Here is a 19,638-nt window from a genome sequence, read left to right on the forward strand (position 1 = left end):
TCAATCAAATTGGCAAGATCACAATCAGAATCCTCAACATCATCAACAGATTTATTCTCGTGTATCGGCACATCAGGGGAAACATCACATGGAATACTAGAAGAAATATCATGCATTAAGGTCGGGGCAGAGAAGCCTAATGTATTTGAACCCAAAGGTTCCATAACATTTTCAGTATAGACATGTTCTTCTAACATAACATCATAGTCATCATCATCATCATCATGATAGGGATTTTGCAATCTAGGATAATTTTCAATCCTAAGGTCGGAGCTATTACAAGAATAAAACTCTAATTCATGGGGTGACTCATATCATGTGGTGTTGTTCCTGTTTCCCTAACGGATTCCCATTGATGGGTTTTCTCTGCAATCTCGGCTAAAAATTTCCATGCATCATCCACAGATTTATCAATAAACTCACCATTACACATAGACTCAACCATGGTTCGAGATTTAAAGTCTAGTCCCTCATAGAGGATGACGACAAGTCTCCACTTCTCAAATCCATGGTGCGGACATTCGCTCAACAAATCATTAAAACGTTCAAAATAGTGAAAAACAGTTTCCTCATCCAATTGGACAAAACAATTGATACTTTGACGAATAGCGATGGTCCTATGATGTGGAAAGAATTTTTTGAAAAATAGATCTGTGAGTTGGTCCCAAGTGTTGATTGATTGTGGTCTCAAACCGTAAAACCATGTTTTGGCCCTTTCCTTTAAAGAAAATGTAAACAAACGCAATTTCAGAGAGTCTTCGGACATATGATCAGGTTGCATAGTCCGACAATTTGTTCAAACTCTCTTACATGAGTATAGGGGTTCTCAGAATCGAACCCTCGAAATATAGGAAGTATTTGTATCATGCTTGCATTTATTTTAAAAGGGTTATTGGTTTGAGTAATACAATACATGATAATGGAATTTTTATTGTCGGATACATGTATTCATGGAGAGCACGAGGTTGGCCCATTTTGAAATGACACAAAGCCCACTATTTGGTTTTAATGGGTTTTCAAAAATTTGGTTTTTTATGGGAAAATTTTGGTTTTGATGGGATATATTTGAAAAAGAAAATTTGGTTTAAAATGGGAGCAAAGTAGAAATTTGGTTTTAAAATTGGGAGCAAAAGAAAATTTTGGTTTTTTTTTTTTGGTTTTTTTTTTGGTTTTTTTTTTTTTTTTTGAGCTTAGCCTAGCATAAATTATCACACCCCACAAAAGAAAATAAAAACAACAATAAATAATTACAAGCCCATAAAAGAAAGAAAAAGAAGAAAAAGAAAAATTATTACAAGCCCAAATAAAAATAAAGAAAAACAAAAATTATTACAAGCCCACAAATTAAAAATGGAAGCCCACAGGTTGGGTTCTCTTAATGGGTTTAGGCTTACCTTTGAAGCACAGCCCAGCTGCTCAGTTTGGTTGCAAAAGCCCAGTTGGGCTTTGGATCATCCTAAGCTTTGGCTTCAATACTTAAGGCCCAGTTGGGCTTGGTTCAATTTCCTCTCCTTCTGCAGCTTACAACCCAGTTGGGCTTTTGTTTCTTTATTGCACAGCCCAGCAACAGAAGCTTGGCAGCAGGATCACTACTGCAGTTCAAACAGCAAGCCCAGCAGAATTGTTCAACAGCAAGTGGGCTTGTTCAATTGCAGCAGCTTTTGTTCTGAACCCAACAGCAAGGCAAAAGCAAGAGCAATAACAAGAGCAAGAGAAAGAAGCAAGACAATGCACTAAAGAGGTAAGACAATTCCTAACAGGAAGTGCAAGAACAGGGATTATGCTTACACTAAGCTAAGCTAAAAGATGCAACTAAGTAAGCAAGAACAGCAAAGATGCTTGGTAATGCAAAACAGTATGCAAGAACAGTTAAATGCTTACACTAAATGCACAGAAGCAAGTGAGACTAAAATGCAGTTACACAGTGATGCTTATGCAAATGGATGCAGTGCAAGAAGATATGCAAGAATATAAGATGACAAGTATGCCAAGATGATGTAAGATGCAATGCAGATGGCACAAGCTTCAGATGACAAATAAGAAAGTTACAGGACAGAATCAATGAGCTGCAAGATGAGTTGATAACTGAATATGCAGGACAAAACTAGATGCAAGCTAAAGCTAATGATGCATCCATAAAGGCTAGATGGTGCAAGTTAAGAATTCTGTGAGGCTAGATGACAGTAAATGAAAGAATGCAAGAATGCAGTTGTAATGAAACAGTAAATGCAGTGAAGATGCAACAGGATGCACTAAGGATGCAACAGCAAGGTTAAGAAAGGTCTAGCAGCAACAGGCAACAGTTAGCTAGCTAGCTAGAAAAGGCTAGCCAGCAACAAGACCTATAACAACAAACAAATGTAGAACAAAAACAACAACAGCGCCGCTAACCGAGTCCCCGGCAGCGGCGCCAAAAACTTGGTGGGCCCGGAGATGCGTATAAAATTGAAGCGAAATGAAAACGGGCCTACAGTAATACCGCAAGTGCACGGTCGTCAGTTGTAGCTCGTGCAAGTACGGGTCGATCCACAGAGACTGGGTGTGTTTTGGAGTTTCTAGCTATCTTGGGTTCTAAATTGCTATTGTTGGGCTTTGGGTACCAATGGATTTTGGTAACCAATGGGTTATGATTGTGCTTTGGGCCTTTGAGTTCTTTGGGAATGAACTGGGCTTCAGCTTTAGCCTATCAGTACACTAGGCTTTTGGAGAGAACTGTGGACTGGGCTTAACAGTTCACTTGTGAACTGGGCTTGGTAGTGAACTAGGCTTTGGTTTTGAATTTGGGCTTGGGTTCTTTTGATGTGTACTGGGCTTGGTAACAGTGAACTGGGCCTTAGGCCTTAACTTGAACTGTGGTCTTAGCTGAGGAAAGCTCAGTGCAGCAGCAACAGTGGCTTCAGCAGCAGCAGAAGGGTAATGCAGGCTGCTCAGGGAAGCATAACAGGGCAAAACAAGGCAATATAGCAAAGGGAAAGACCAAGGCAGTGAGGATGGCAATGGAGATAGTATCAATATATACAATGTGGCAATATATACAATGATGAAACAACAATAATCTACATGTGCATATTAACAATGGCATAAGCAAACAACAAACAACAATGATGATGGTGAAGGTGATAATGGCATAAAGAATGACAAAGAGATAAACCAAGGCCTAAGCCAGGGGCAGGGGAGATAGTGAAGTAAAAAAAAAGGAAGGAAAAACAAGCAAAGCCAAGGCAATGGCTTTAGGCATTCATCTAGAGTGGGAAGAGAACCAGCTTGCTCACAGTCACTAGTGAGCACTAGTTTCTCCCCACTGCTCAATCAATACAGTGCCTCAAAGCTAAACTTCTACCACTAACAGTGAACAAAACATGAATTTAAACACAATAACATAACATGGGAAGCACATAACAGTGAAGGTGAAATGGTGAAGGTGAGCCTAGGCATACAACTAGAGTGGGAAGAGAACTAGTTTGCTCACAGTCACTAGTGAGCACTAGTTTCTCCCCACTGCTCAATCAATACAGTGCCTCAAAGCTTCTAGCCTAACATTCCATCACTTCTTGACAGTGAATTGAAACAACAGTTGAGGAACTAAACCTTTAAACACTAAACATAACATTGAACTAACATTAAACACAAAACTAAATTGAAATTAGAAACAAACAGAAATTATAAGAACATAAATTAAATGAACATGGAATTAAACATGAAATAAAACAGAAATTGAAAATTAACTAAAATTGATTTGAAACTGAAATTGAACATTAACAGAACTTCACAGTCCTGGACACTGGCTAGTCCAGCATAAGCCTTTACATCACACCCACAGTCATATTTATACCCAATTACACTTTAAAAGAAAAACCCCCAAAACAGTAAATTAGGGTTTTGAAAATCCTAAAATTACTCACCTAATCTTCAAATTGACGTCGACCCATCCTTCTTTGCCTTCTCTCAGTCCTTCTCCTGCTCCAATTCAGTCTTATAGCCTCACCTATTTTACTAATTTCCCACCTAGGGTTTCAAGGGAAAATTAGAGGGGAAATGGGTAAAATAGGTGGCTAGAGATGTATGTAGGGTATGGGGGGTGATGTGGGTAGATACGGTTTGGTGGAGAGAGTTGTTGGCGGCGTTTGGTGGAGATGACAGAGGAGAAGGTGGTGGTGATGGTGGTGCGGCAGGGTATGGTGGTTGCAGAGGGTGAGGGAGAAAGAGAAGATGTCGATGGAAGAAGGGGAAGGGGATGTTTGGTATGGGTATAGGTATCGGGTGCTCGGGTGTTGGGCGGTTGTAGCAAATTGGATGAACAGCGAGGATGAGCCGTGGGATGTGGAGATGATGGATCAATCTAACGGCTAAAAGTGAAGAGGCTGGCAGAGACCGTTGGATGCAGATATACAACGAAACTAACGGTGCCGGATGGAGTTAGGTGTTGTAGTGTTAAGCGGAAGTATCGAGGTTTGATGCGCAGGAAAAGAAGCGACCGTAGGATCTAAATGTGATCTAATCTGAAGGCTTGGAATTTAGGCACTATGGTGTTTTTCAGGAGCTTCAGATTTTGATGCGCGATGAAGGAGCGACCATCGGATGATGAGATGGATCCAATCCGACGGCTGAAGATGGAGGCGGTTTTGGTTATAGAAAATGGGTTTGGGTAAGGGTTTAGGGCCTTGGGTATGCCAAGCCCATATCTTCTTTAAGAACAATTCTTCCTTCTTGAGCCCATTCCTAGCTTTTTGGACGTGCGCTCCATTCTTTGCGGCTTCCTTGCGTAATTCCTCCCGGCTTTTCACTACTTTTCTGCTCTATTCCGCTCCGCAATTCATCCAAACTTTATTTATTACCTAAAAATATAAAATTAAGTAAGAAAAATATTTATTCTTGAAAACAATGAAAATACAGAATATGGGATAAAATGTAGAATTAATGCACAAAAGATGAGTTAAAATGCCAACAAAAAGGGATAAATATATACAATATTTGGCACTCATCACTAACCTCAAGCGGAAGGATAATTGTTGTCGTTGTAGCTCCTTCCTTCTTCACATCTTCAAGTCTTCGCAATACTTGTAAAGTCTCATATCCTAATACTTTCAAGCTAACCTATACGAAGTTGACTCTAGTACATAATCAAGCGAATCTTAACATGATTTTTGATTCACTAAAATATGACAACCAAACTTGACATACCAATGCTTGGTGGGTTCAACCGAGCTATGCTCTAACACTTAAGATGTAGAACTCTGGAAGAACCCAATTGATCAATGCAATAATCTAAAAAGGTATTTGATCTTAATTGTACACATTTTTAAGAAAATTGGTTAGACTTACATAAGGCAGATCTCAACCAATCATATGATATATCAGAGGCTTAGAAGTATAACACTTGTTGTGTAAAACAATTGATGGTCCAATTCTAGTATGCAAAGTCACATTGTAAATGAAGTGTAAAATATTAATCCTAATGAATAGGGTTCAAAATTATAATTGGATGGGTTTCAAAATTTTCTTGGTATCCAACAAGTTAACTAGGTATAACATATAAAAGAAACCCATTCCCTAAGTCTATCTAGGTTCGAAATCCTTTTTTGTTTTTTTCTTTTTCCGATTTTGAACCTACCAAAAAACTTGCACTTTAGCGGTGCACATATCTTTAAGTACGTTTCCATAAATCCTTTCTATATTTGAGTAACTTTTGAGTAACTTTTGCTATACGTTTTTTACCTTGACCTAAACTAATCTTAGGAACAGTTAAGCTATCATAGTAAGTGCATTAAGGGGAATAACTTAAGGTTTTGTTTGCTAATTAAGGAAGTAATTCTCAAAGAATTTTATTGTTGGCAAGTTTGTTTACTATAATTCTGGGAATATGAAAGATTGTAATATAACTTGGAGAACAAGAAAAATTTAGCTCTAATATTCTAGATATAAATAGAGGACTGCTAAGAGCTAAAAATATTTTCACTAGGTATTAAAGTTTTGTACACCTTTATTAGAAGCAAGGGAAGTTAGTACTCATAGGGAATAAAGAGACTTTACTCTATTTTGAAACTCAGGCATACAAGTTTAAATAAGTAAAAAATGTGAAGACAAATTATCATTCAGTAAAGGATTATTTTCAAGTTCCAAGCGGGATTTCCTTTGGGAACTCGGGAGACTTGTGATTCACTAAGTCAGTGTCCTCCTTTCTTACTTTTGTTCATTCACGTCACCTTTTTATTTCCTAAAACCTCCACCTACGAGATGAATTTTCTCTCCAGCAAGAGGGATTTTTGGTCACTTTGTCTGTCATGCACACATAAACGTGTTTCCACAAATCTAAAAACTCTTTACTTGACATTTTATTGAAGGAAATTTGGTTTGAAATATTAAATCACATATATCACCCTCGAATATCCTCAATTCATGTACTTATGTATAAAGTTTTGTAACTTTCATGTCCATTTGATATAAAAATCTATATTGACGACATAAAACCAAAAATTAATGAAGAAATAAATGTAGGTTCAAGATGATTAGGTTCAATAGGTTATTTCAAGTAGATTTCATGTTTCGTCTTAGCATATTTGTTTCTTGAACCAAGCAAAAACGACTGAAAACTACATGAAGGAGGAGAACATGGTGTCTGAGTGTCTACAATTATCGCTTTTTTCCCATACCGACAACGATGAAAAATGCTAGATAGTCATATTAGTATCAGAAGTAGCATCTTAACTTCCTATAGGAGATCCATTCTTTGTTTCTTGATCTTTATTTATTTAAATCATTTTTATCCCCAGAAAAATCTTACAAGCGAGCTTTTTTTTTTTTAAAAAAAAAAAAGAACTTGCAACATTAACAACATTACTACCACGACTATTGGCAGTATTCGAGATTTTACTAATAACTTTTGTTGTAATTTCCTTTATAACATGGTTAGTAGCTCTAATAGATTTTTGCTCAACAAATTCATGTCCAACACTTCCTACCTTGGCGTTTTTTTTTTCTTCATGTATTAGCAACTTCATATTTAGGAGAATGCGCTAGAAAAAACACCTTATTCACGAGGAATATGGATTTGTTGCTGCTAACTATCAGTATTGTTCAGTTTCTTCACTATGTCGATCATTTCATTGATGTCATCAAGTGGAGAATACGAATGACAATTTGGATCAAGTTTTGCTCATAAAGATTTAATGACGCAATATGGAAGTATTAAAATGATAACAAGATTTGCAGCAGAATGAAATCAAAAAAGTAATTGATAAAATCGGAAGAACTGATAAAAACTAGTTGATCTTCAAAAAGATATTCCAAAAAATTTATCGTTTATCTAGACCTCGTTGATTCGATACGAATAATGACTATGAATATGATATTAGCATTTTGGTATAAACCAACCATTAATAAAAATCATAATCAATAAGCTCAACGAGTTTAATGAAAGTAAAATAGGTTTAATTAACAAAAACAATAATCTTCTGGTTCGTTTTTGGTGCTCCTTTTATAGATAACTCCTCATAAACAAATTCTAAACTTATCAAAACCCTCCGAACTTATTTCCCAAGATATCTATTACCTTTAGTAACTTTCTTAACTTATCAAAACTCCTAAAATTAAATTTCTAAGCTCTTCTGAAATTACCCTAAATAACAAATATAAAGATAGTTTTTCTGGTAACAAGTACCTCCATAATGCATTACACTCGAATCAAGATTGATGTATTTCGAGATACAAAACCTCACCATCTACCTCTTTTAAGTTCTACTGATAATTTTCAATGATGAATTTTCAAAGAAGTTAATAATAGCTTTACTCACCTCCGATTATGCTCATTTTATTGTTAGTATGAATATCAGACACTGTAAAAATAACATATTACCAGAAAGTTAGATTCATATTTATAATCATCCGAGTCTTATAAAATAATGGTGTCGAAATTATAAAAAATGTAAAAATAACTGTATGTCAATGGGTCTTACCTCAAGTGATCTGTTAATTCTTGAGCTTCTTCCTATAGGGGAAGTTGGAGATCGAACCCTAGTAATCGCATAAATCTTACACTAATACACCTAGGTGTAGATCTAGGGACCACTGTTATGTCCTATCAAAAGGAAAATGGTTGAATGTAATGAGGAAGTTTACAATATCCTTAATAAGGACATTATTTTGGTTGGAAATGTACCAAATTTTATTGGACAACCATCCAACGGCAAAGGATTGGTATATCGGGATTGGTACGCCCTAAACAATCTGGTGCTCGTTTTTCTTAGAATTGGGTTAAAACCCAAAGATTATATTAAATTTTAAACCTTAAGAGGTTTGTTACCTACAAGCCCAAGTAGCTACGATAAAAAAGAATCACCATCCTGACACTGACGAGTTTCAAACTTAGATCGTTGATATCATCATCTAACTATTTTATCACTATACGGCAGTAACATCTGTCGACCTGGTACTAGTTAGCAACCACCATTATTACCTCTTTCTTTAGAAAGGAATCCCCTTGAATCAGCATCCATTGCTTCTATAAGAGGAAAAAAAGACTAAACTTTGTTATTTCTATTGCCGATAGTGTTTGTGCTCTCGGGCATGGAGACCGTGAGGGTAGCTTCAGCCGGATAACGGACACGGACGTCAACCCTCCCTAATCTCTCTGTTCACGTCATTACGTGGCCAAAGGCACGTGCCGTATCGTTTGGTGATACAACCAAAATTATACCTTACTCCCCTCTACTGCTCATACACCTGTACTACACTCATCCGAAATCACAACCGTTGTTTACTCATCTTAAGGTATCCCTTAGAAGTTTGGACCCACAGACAGGAGAACAGTTGACAAAGAGAATTACCTAAAAAGATCCATCTGCGTTTATATTTATTTTTCTAGTCAGTTTGATCACGAAGAGGAGAATACTATTGTTTTTATGGTATATTTTAATGGACGATAATCAGAAAGTGGAGTAGCAAGCGCAGAAGAGAATAGTTGTTGGGGAAGAGGGAGGGTTTACTATGGTATAGTACTACAGGTCTCTAGCTCTGACATAAACATCCATTTCATGACCGCCATGACAAGCTCGATGCCCGCGTCTCCGCCGCCTCTGGGTCGAGTCTAGTGGTCCATCCTCACACACTGCTATATCACCTCTCTGTCTCTCTAGCTAATTCATTTTTCTCTTGGGGTTAGATTTTCATGATCCTTCAAATATAAACTTCAGAAACCCACTTTCTAATTTTGTGATTTTGGAGGAAGAAACAAAAGAAGAAATCGATATAAACCCAACATCAAAAATGGTTCCTCTGCAACTAGTACTACTGAACATCTGTTTCTGAAGATATATATTTTGGATTGTTTCTTTTTCTTCCTTTCCTTCGCAGAATCATATACAGTACTTACTTATAGAAACAAAGAAGAAAAGGTCAGTTCTTTTTTCTCTCTTTGGTGTGTTAAATTTATTATGAATGTTACGAAAGATTATAAAGGAAGTGGTGAAGAAAATCTTTAGAGAGATTTTGTTGAGTAATTTAATTTTTTTTAGATGCCTAAAGTTCTGAAAATTTTGATCTTACTTTAATCCTTAAGGATTTTTTTGTTTTTATTCCCTTCTGAAATGATTCTGATATTTTTACTGCAGGTTCATCTCAACACCGTGGATTATCATTTCTGAGTAAGATTCTCTTATTCTCTCCTTCAATACACAGAAACAGACACGTTGATTTCTAATCCTCACTCTCTTTGAAACGGCACCCAAAATCCCGTATCCGCGTAAACTACATGCACGATACAAACTCAGAAAAATTACAAGTAGAGAAAGTAAGTGCTGAAGTCTTGAGAGCGTGGAGAGAGATAAGTATTCATCATGGAAGACATGAAAGGTCTGCAGCAGCAGCAGCAGCAGCAGCAAGATATAAGATCAGGTGGAGTGATGAAGCAACAGTCTCAACAACAAATACTTCTACAAGAAAACCCACAACCACAACAACCACAAAAATGTCCTCGTTGTGAATCACTTAATACAAAGTTTTGCTATTACAACAATTACAGTTTATCTCAACCTAGATATTTTTGTAAAGGATGTAGAAGGTATTGGACTCAAGGTGGAACCCTAAGAAATGTTCCAGTTGGTGGTGGTTGTAGAAAAGGAAAAAGATCAACACAAAACAAAAAACCAACAACTTCGTCTTCTTCTGCTACGTCTACTCAAGATCATCATCAGCAACAGAATGTATCACAAAGTTCAACATCCAAGACTTTATTAATGCCTTCTTCTGCTGCAAACCCGAGTCCTATTTATTATTACCCAGGTGTGGGCGGGGGTAGTATGGGAGCATCAGGGATGTTTTTATCATCATTGGCACCTTACCAATCTTTTAACCAGCAGATACTACCCATCAGTGCAAATAATGATCACAACAATATTGGGGTTTCTAATTCGGCTTTGTTACAAGGTTTTAGTCTTCCTTCTTTCCAGCATCAACAAAAGCAACAGCAACTTCAGCCTCATTCGCAATACCTCAACATGGGTGGAATTACTAAAGAAGAAAAACCAATTTTACCTTTGGAAGCAGGAAATCTAATTAGACCTCCTTCTACTCAGCATCATCATCAAGAATGGTTTCTTCCCAACTTCAACAACAGTAATCCAATCGGTACCTCAGAAGGAGTTAATTATTGGGACAGCCAAACCACCACCACCACCACTACCACCAACACAAACAATGACAATTGTTAAAAACATTTGATAATTGTGATGGGTAAATCTAGAATTATCTAGATAGCTAACTATAACTCCCATGGGCTTATCTCAATGCATAGGCCCAGTCTAGAGATATCTAGACTCTTCTAAGATAAAAAGAGTGCAAGCCCATTCTAGAGTCTTCTAAGACATTTTCCATCATGTGTATCTAGAGAATTCTTTCTCTAGAATGATCTAGGTCAATTAGCTCTAGAGATTTCCAAGTCTAGAGTATTCTTAGTAGTTGGTCATGAAGTAGTATAAATAGAAGCAAATGTTGGCCTTTGTGGTAATCCACAACTCAAGTGAGTGAGTAAGTAGTAAGAGTGAGAGCTAGAGTTTAGAGTAAGAGCCAAAGTGCCTCTTTGTAAACAACTAGTGTAAGCCAAAGTTGCTACACAAGTCTCTTGTAATATTTTCATTTTCATATTAATATAAGCCTCACCTTTCAATTAACCAACCTCTCTTCCTAAATTCATTTCCATAAACCCATCACATTTCCGCATTGCGCCAACAAATTTGGTATCAGAGCAAACCTAACCCAGTAATCCTAAAACTCTACCCATGGCAATTAACCAAAGTATTCAAGGTTTCAATTATGCCCAAAGTCTAATTCCAATTTTTGATGGTGAGAGTTATGATTATTGGAGTTTACAAATGAAAACATTATTCATTTCACAAGACTTATGGGATTTTGTAGAAGATGGTTATAAGGTACCCGAGTCGGCAGAAGCTCTATCGTCATGGACGGATGCAGAGAAAAAGGAGTACAAGGAAAACAAGAAGAAGGATGCTAAAGCACTACTATTTCTACAACAAGGGGTAAGCAAAACTATTTTTCCTCGAATTTCGGTGGCGAAAACTTCGAAGGAGGCCTGGAATATTCTCAAAGTAGCATTCCAAGGATCAGAAAAGGTAATCTCCATTAAACTACAAAACTTATGGCGAGATTTTGATAATCTACTTATGAAAGAAAATGAAACTATCCAGAATTTCTTTTCAAGAGTTACTGGTATAGTAAATCAAATAGTAGTTATGGAGATACCATAGAAAATAAAAGAGTGTAGAAAAGATTTAAGGAGCTTACCGTTCAAATTCGATCACATCGTCGCTGCCATTGAAGAGTCCAAAAATTTATCGACTCTCTCGGTACACGAATTAATGGGTTCACTCGAGGCGCACGAGAAAAGGATAAATAGGTTCGCGGAGCAACCATTGGAGCAGGCATTTCAATCAAAAATAAATTTCAGTGAGAAGAAAAATACAGAAGCCAGAAAAGAAAGCTCCAGAGGGGGATCGTCATCCAACTCGCAGTACGAGAAAGGGTCGACGTCAACTCAAGGACCCAGAAATTTCTACCGCGGACGTGGAAAGGAAAAGGAGGTTATAGAAACAACAACCAAAGGTACGGAAAAAATACTCCTCAAATCTCCGATGCAGTGTTTGCAAAAAGTTTGGCCATGCAACTGAAATTGCAAGTACAAGTGCACCAATGTGATAATTAAATCACATGGAAAAGATTGTTGGCTTAAAATGAAGCAACTATTCCGAGAAAAATGATTCTCAAATCAAGTATTTATTCCTGCCTCACCTCGCAACAAGAAGCGCAAGGTATATGGTATGTCGACAGCGGATGCAGCAGCCATATGACAGGAAACAAAGAATATTTCGTAAAATTGGAGGAGCAAGAGATTCCACCGGTCAAGCTCGGAGATGGAAAGTTCCAGAATGTTGAAGGAAGAGGAGTCATATCCGTACGTACAAGGTCAGGTAAAACTCGATACATATCTGATGTTCTTTATGTTCCTGGCCTAGCTCAAAATTTATTAAGTGTTGGACAACTTATAAGAAAGGGTACTCACTACATTTCGAAGACGGAGAATGCACAATTTATGATAAAATTAACAAGCAATTGGTGGCAAAAGTAAAAATGTCAGGAAATTTTGTCTTTCCCTTATCTATGCCATCAATTGAAAATTGTGCAATGAGTACCAACCATATTGACGAAGGAAAGCTATGGCATTTGAGATACGGGCATCTCAACTACAGATCCTTAAAGGTTCTGAAATCAAAAGGCATGGTAATTGGTCTTCCCAATATCGACGGTGGAGATAAAGTATGTGAAGGTTGTATTCTTGGGAAGTTTCACAGACTTCCATTTACCAAGACATCGTGGAGAGCAAGAAGGCCCCTCGAATTTGTGCACGCTGATATATGCGGTCCGACAAGAACAACTTCACTCAACAACAGAAGATATTTTCTCTTATTCGTGGACGATTATACCAGGATGATGTGGGTGTACATTCTTGAGCAAAAGTCCGAGGCATTCACTAAATTCCTAGAATTCAAGGCGCTGGCAGAGAAGCAAAGTGGCCATCAATTGAAAGTTTTCCGTACAGACCGTGGTGGAGAATTTACTTCAAAAGAGTTTATCAACTACTGCAAAGAAAATGGAATTAAAAAGGAGCTCACCGTCCGATACACTCCACAACAAAACGGCGTCGCGGAAAGGAAAAATCGTACGATCGTGGAAATGGCTCGCAGTATGCTAAAAGCAAGGAAGCTACCCAACACCTACTGGGCGGAAGCAGTCAACACAGCAGTGTACATCCTTAATCGCTCGCCAACAAAAGCGGTTCACAAAAAACTCCATACGAGGGTGGCATAAGAAAAAGCCGAGGTAACTTCTTTCAGAATTTTTGGTTGCGTAGCATACTCACATATTCCATCCCAACATAGAGAAAAGTTCGATGAAAAAGGAGAAAAGCTTATATTCATCGGATATAGCGAGGAGTCTAAAGCCTATAGACTTCTAAATCCAGATACAAAGGAACTGGTAATATCAAGAGATGTTATCTTTGATGAATTCAAAGCTTGGGATTGGAATGATGAACCAGATAACCACGAGTCTCCACTACTCATCGAAGAAGAGCCAGATCTGTCACACCAAGAAGAAAACACTCCACCAGCAAGCCCGAGATCTCCTAGTCCAACACAACAAAGTCCAAGCTCATCTGACTCAAGTGCCCCACCTAGAAAGGTGCGTTCCCTAAGAGATATTATATGTATCTAATTGTGCTTTTATAGCACTAGAACCTCAAAAATATGAGGAAGCGGCAAAGAAGAAAAATGGAGAAACGCCATGGACGAAGAAATGCGAGTAATGAGAAAAATAAGACATGGGAGCTGTCAATCAGCCAGTTGATAAAGAAATAATTGGTCTGAAATGGGTCTACAAGACAAAATATAATGAAGATGGGTCAATTCAAAAGCACAAAGCAAGGCTAGTTGCAAAAGGATATTCCCAGCAACCAGGAATTGACTACAACGAGACATTCGCCCCAGTCGCTCGCATGGAAACAATCGGATGGTGTTAGCTTTGGCAGCTCAACTCAAAATGAAAGTCTACCAATTGGACGTAAAGTCGGCGTTCCTAAACGGAGAACTGAAGAAGAGGTGTACGTTGAACAACCTCAAGGATATATCCGAAAAGGAAAAAAAAAATGGTATATCGTCTCCGCAAAGCACTATACGGTCTTAAGCAAGCACCGCGTGCATGGAACAGCAAAATCGACAAGTATTTCCGAGATAATGGATTTGAGAAAAGTCCAAGTGAGCCATCACTCTACATCAGAAAACAAGGTACGGACTTCCTAATTGTCTGTCTCTATGTTGATGATTTAATTTATGCCAGTACAAAACAAGAGATGACAGAAAAATTTAAGAAGGAGATGATGAAAGAATATGAGATGACAGACTTAGGACTTATGCGATATTTTCTTGGGATTCAAGTAAAACAATCTCCAGAAGAAATATTCATTTCTCAAGAAAAATATGCGGAAGACTTACTGAAAAGGTTCAACATGATGGATTGCAAACCAATTTCAACTCCAATGGGTACTAATGAGAAGTTGATAAAAAATGATGGAGCGCCAAAAGTAGATCCAACCTTATTCAGAAGTCTAGTCGGCTCACTGATCTACTTAACAAATACAAGGCCAGACATCGTCAATGCAACCAGCATTGTTTCTCGATTTATGAGCGAGCCAAGCAAGTTACACTACGCCGCCGCAAAAAGAATTCTTCGATATATCAAGGGAACAAAGAATTTTGGCATCAAGTATACAAGAGAAAAAGATAATGATTTAATTGGCTTCACAGATAGCGATTGGGCAGGTTCTATTGAAGACCGAAAGAGCACATCAGGCTATGTTTTCTGTATGGGAACAAAAGTTATCTCTTGGAGTTCCAAAAAACAAAGTACGGTGGCACTATCGTCAGCCGAAGCAGAGTACATAGCATCAACAAGTGCAGCATGTGAAGCGGTATGGTTAAGAAGAATAATGACCGACCTACAACAAAAGCAAAAAGAACCAACAACTATCTACTGTGACAATATGTCTACAATTGCAATGACAAAAAATCCAGTGTTCCACGGACGAACGAAGCATATAGAGCTACGACATCACTTCATCAGAGAGTTAGTAGAGAACAAGGAAATCGAGCTCCAATTCTGTCCGACGCAAGAACAAAATGCGGACATTTTCACAAAAGCAGTCACGGTGGATAAATTCAATCATTTTAGAGATAAGCTCAACATCACAATTAAGAGGGGGTGTTAAAAACATTTGATAATTGTGATGGGTAAATCTAGAATTATCTAGATAGCTAACTATAACTCCCATGGGCTTATCTCAATGCATAGGCCCAGTCTAGAGATATCTAGACTCTTCTAAGATAAAAAGAGTGCAAGCCCATTCTAGAGTCTTCTAAGACATTTTCCATCATGTGTATCTAGAGAATTCTTTCTCTAGAATGATCTAGGTCAATTAGCTCTAGAGATTTCCAAGTCTAGAGTATTCTTAGTAGTTGGTCATGAAGTAGTATAAATAGAAGCAAATGTTGGCCTTTGTGGTAATCCACAACTCAAGTGAGTGAGTAAGTAGTAAGAGTGAGAGCTAGAGTTTAGAGTAAGAGCCAAAGTGCCTCTTTGTAAACAACTAGTGTAAGCCAAAGTTGCTACACAAGCCTCTTGTAATATTTTCATTTTCATATTAATATAAGCCTCACCTTTCAATTAACCAACCTCTCTTCCTAAATTCATTTCCATAAACCCATCACATTTCCGCATTGCGCCAACAACAATACCGCTACAGTAAGTACTACTGATGGTACTACCACTCCTGTGAACCCACCACCATCAACAGCAATTCAGCATCACTGGTCTGATTTAGGAGGCAGTTTTGGTACTCCTACTACTACTGATCAACCTTCTTCTCCTCCTCCTTCATCTTTGCTATAACTTCTTCGTGAAGTTAAGTTAATGATCTGACCATTTTTATGACTGTATACATGAAAGATCAGGACTTCTTTTGTTTGTTTAGGTGATCTTCTTTTTCCACCCATACATCATTAATTTTTTTCTACCTTTTGCTTCTTTTGTTCTTTTTTAATGGGCATGTTTACTAGTATATGGTTATGTTAGTTTGAAACAGAAAACATATGTTTAGATCTTCTTGTTGTTGTTTGTTTTTTCAAATTCTGTTTGTAGATAAGGAGCTAATTAATTTGTTGTGGGGGTTCAAGCAGAAGGAGATAGTGCGAATGAACAGTATGTTTTTTTTTTTATTTTACGTTTTTAATTACTTTCTTAATTTAGTGTTGTTTTGCTGCTTTCTTCTTCTATAACTCATAGAGTCGCAGATGTAGGTGTGTGGGTAGTAGGTAGCCTTACTGTATGTACTGTAAAGATAGGGAGATAACAGATGAAGAGACAGAGAGAGAGAGAGAGAGAGAGAGAGAGAGAGAGAGAGAGAGAGAGAGAGAGAGAGAGAGAGAGGAGAGAGAGAGAGGGGGGGGGTGGGTGAAGAAAACACAGTTCAATTTTACGAATTTTATGTCTTGTTTATGAGAAAAAGTTGTGATAAGATGGTTCATTATCTTGCTTTTGCATGTGGGTAGGGAATCTGCAGACGTTGATGATCAGTAATTTTACTCAAGTCACTCAAACTTGCATCTCTCTTTCTCTGGGTGCTTACTTTTTCAGATGCATGCGATTCTGATGAGTTTGCAAATTAAACATCTTTAATTATTTACAGTTTCATCTGTTGATTATGAGTTTTTCTTTATCATCTCCATGGTCAAATATCAGATGGCCATCATTGCAGGCACGCATGCATGGCTTTATTAATGACAACTAATATTGTTAGAGAAAGGCATAAATGGGTATGAAGGGAAGTGAAATATGAAATGGAGTAGATGGTTTTGTAGGCCAATTGTCAATGTTTAGGATTTTTGGTTTTATGGTGGAATCTGGCTGCAATTTCCTTTGTGCAGGAGGTATGTTTTTAGAGTTGGTTTTTGTTATGTTGATGCTTGGGTAAGCCATTGCTATTAAACTTTCTTTTATCCACCAGATAAGTCATCCTTTCATTTTTCTTTTTTTATAAAAAAGCATGTCAGCCTAATTGGCCTTGCACTTAACCAGAAAGATTTGTGGTTCCATCATGCACCCTTGTTGCTCTTCCAGTTTGCCATTTCTGGAATGTACAGTAGGTTGAGTGTTTTGTTGCCCAACCCTGCTAGCTATGCACCGTATACTTCACTTGCTCAGCTAGCAAGCCAGGCACTGGATGCTCTGAATCAAGGATCATTTGGGCGTGGCGTCCATTGTGCCTTTGTACTTTCCGAAGAGGGCATTCAGTACTAGTCTAGGGTGTGCCCTCTATCTTCTGTGGATGGGGTTTGGAGAAGCAAGGCATTAGAGTTTTTTTTTGCCAGTTTTCCAAGTAGTATGAAAAACTCTCGACAACAATAAGAGGAGTATGGCATTATGAATGGAGCTCCGCTACTGCAACCCTTTTTATTGTAAGTTGAGATGATATGATATTGCATCAGCTATCGCAGCGCGTTGGCTACCACATTTTTCGTAGCGCTTTCAGTACCACTACCAACTGTTTCTGTTTCCATTTTCTTACTAAATAGTTAATATAAAATCCATATAATGCGGGTGGGTGGAGTGGTAGGGAAATTTTGCAGGGGCCTTGAGGAGTGATGTATATATATATATATATATATATATATGTATGGTGACTTGATAGTGGTGGTGATGGTGGGGAGTCTGAAGAGGGGAAATTGACCGAGTGAGTGGAAGTGGATGTCTCTCTCCAGCTACCTCTGTGTCTGTCTCTCTCACCCTATTATCGGTCCCCACTATTATATACGCACAGCTTACTCTCGCTCTCCCGTAGCGACATATATCAACTGATGCCTTTTTATTTATTTTTCTAATCTTTTTTAAAATACCGAAGTTTACTTACGAATTTTAGATAGAAAAAGTATACGACAAAAAAATGTCTAAACGGTCACCAAAAATACCTGCATCTTTAGGGGCCATCCCAAAAGAATTAGGGGACACAAAAAGATAAAAAAAGGTCATCCAAGCGTAAATCTAAACTATCTTTATTTTCGATTTTTCGAAATGGCCGATATGCCCTTATATAATCGGTAGTAAACACAACAATCGGTAGTTAACCTATAATCGGTAGTAAATATATACTAATTAGTCTCCGATTATTGTGTGCATATTTCGGCTAATATGTCATTCTGTAATCGGTAGCTAAAGTAACTTAAAAACTTACCGATTATAAGTAGCCCCAGATTCAAACTTGGCCAAATTCCATGAGTTTTGAGGGTACATAGCCCTACCATAACCATGTGGTTTGTGTTTTGGATGTAGCCATAATCGGAGGTCAAATTGGTTACATAACCTCTCGATTATGGGTTGTCCCAAAATGAGATTTTGCTTAAATCCTTTATTTGAATCTGCCATAATCGGTAGCTAATCTAACTTGTATACTACCGATTATAAGTGGCCCCAGATTCAACCTTTGCCAAATTGCATAGGTTATGAGGGTACAAAGTCAATCATAACCATGTGGTTTGTGTTTTGGATGTACCCATAATCGGAGGTCAAATTGGTTACATACCTCTCGATTATGGGTTGCCCCAAAATGAGATTTTGCTTAAATCATTTATTTGGTAAACTTTGAAATCTGCCATAATCGGTAGCTAATCTAACTTGTAAACTACCGATTATAGGTGGCCCCAGATTCAACCTTTGCCAAATTGCATATGTTATGAGGGTACAGAGCCAATCATAACCATATGGTTTATGTTTTGGATGTAGCCATAATCGGAGATCAAATAGGTTACAAAACCTCTCGATTATAGGTTGCCCCAAAATTAGTTTTTGCTTAAATCCTTTTTTCTCAAAATTTTGAAATCTGCCATAATCGGTAGATTATCAAACTTATAACCCTACCGATTATAAGTGGCCCCAAATTCACCTTGACAACCATAACCATTTGGTTTGTGTTGTGGATGTAGCCATAATCGGAAGTCCAATAGGTTTACAAAACCTCCGATTATAGGTTGCCCCAGATTCAAATTTTGAAAGCTTCCATAATCGGTAGATATTCTAGCTTACATACCTACCGATTATTGGTTTCCCAGATTCAACCTTCGTCAAATTAGCTGTTGCAGTTTAAATCAAATTTATGAAATAGTCGTTGCAGTTTTTGGGAAAAACAAAAAGAGCCGTTGGACCCTAAACCTATATAAAGAAACTCATATCTATCAACCCAATTGCACCAAACTCTTTCCTCTCTTCAGTTCTAATTTTGAAAACAAAAACATGGATATTGCTTTTGCCGAAGAAGAAGATTGTGTTATTTATAGAGCATACGTTGTGGTAACTGCTCATGATCGTGTTCACAAGCTCCACAAATCGGAATCCCAAGAGCAGCTATGGAACCGTATTTGGTATTTGAGGCGTTAGATGGTAATCGAATTCGAAGATCATCCAATTACATTAAGATGAGGTTAAATGCGCTCGATAAGGAGATTGACAAACTTGAAGATGAGGAACGAT

The 19,638-nt window shown here is 37.7% G+C and overlaps 1 protein-coding gene across 2 annotated transcripts; it reads left to right on the forward strand.

Moving 5' to 3' along the window:
* The first annotated feature begins 8,876 nt into the window (after positions 1 to 8,876).
* Positions 8,877 to 16,245, forward strand: LOC113307431 (dof zinc finger protein PBF-like). Of its 2 annotated transcripts, none has more exons than XM_026555955.1 (3): positions 8,877 to 9,389; positions 9,606 to 10,697; positions 15,853 to 16,245. In XM_026555955.1, exons 2-3 carry the CDS (start codon positions 9,831 to 9,833, stop codon positions 16,006 to 16,008), a joined length of 1,023 nt encoding a protein of 340 aa, XP_026411740.1. In that variant the 5' UTR covers positions 8,877 to 9,389; positions 9,606 to 9,830; the 3' UTR covers positions 16,009 to 16,245. The 2 variants fall into 2 exon arrangements, with proteins under 2 accessions (XP_026411740.1, XP_026411741.1); XM_026555956.1 differs by having other exon boundaries at positions 9,606 to 10,707; positions 15,333 to 15,979.
* The last annotated feature ends 3,393 nt before the right edge of the window (positions 16,246 to 19,638 follow it).

This window comes from Papaver somniferum, chromosome 1 (genome assembly GCF_003573695.1).
Source record: "Papaver somniferum cultivar HN1 chromosome 1, ASM357369v1, whole genome shotgun sequence".
Classification (NCBI taxonomy): domain Eukaryota; kingdom Viridiplantae; phylum Streptophyta; class Magnoliopsida; order Ranunculales; family Papaveraceae; genus Papaver; species Papaver somniferum.

Excerpts from the sequence above, each read along its gene's own strand:
- LOC113307431 (XM_026555955.1), top strand. The coding sequence starts at position 9,831 with ATGGAAGACATGAAAGGTCTGCAGCAGCAGCAGCAGCAGCAGCAAGAT. Across the intron at positions 10,698-15,852 it reads CCAACACAAACAATGACAAT|ACCGCTACAGTAAGTACTAC; the intron begins TGTTAAAAACAT and ends GCCAACAACAAT.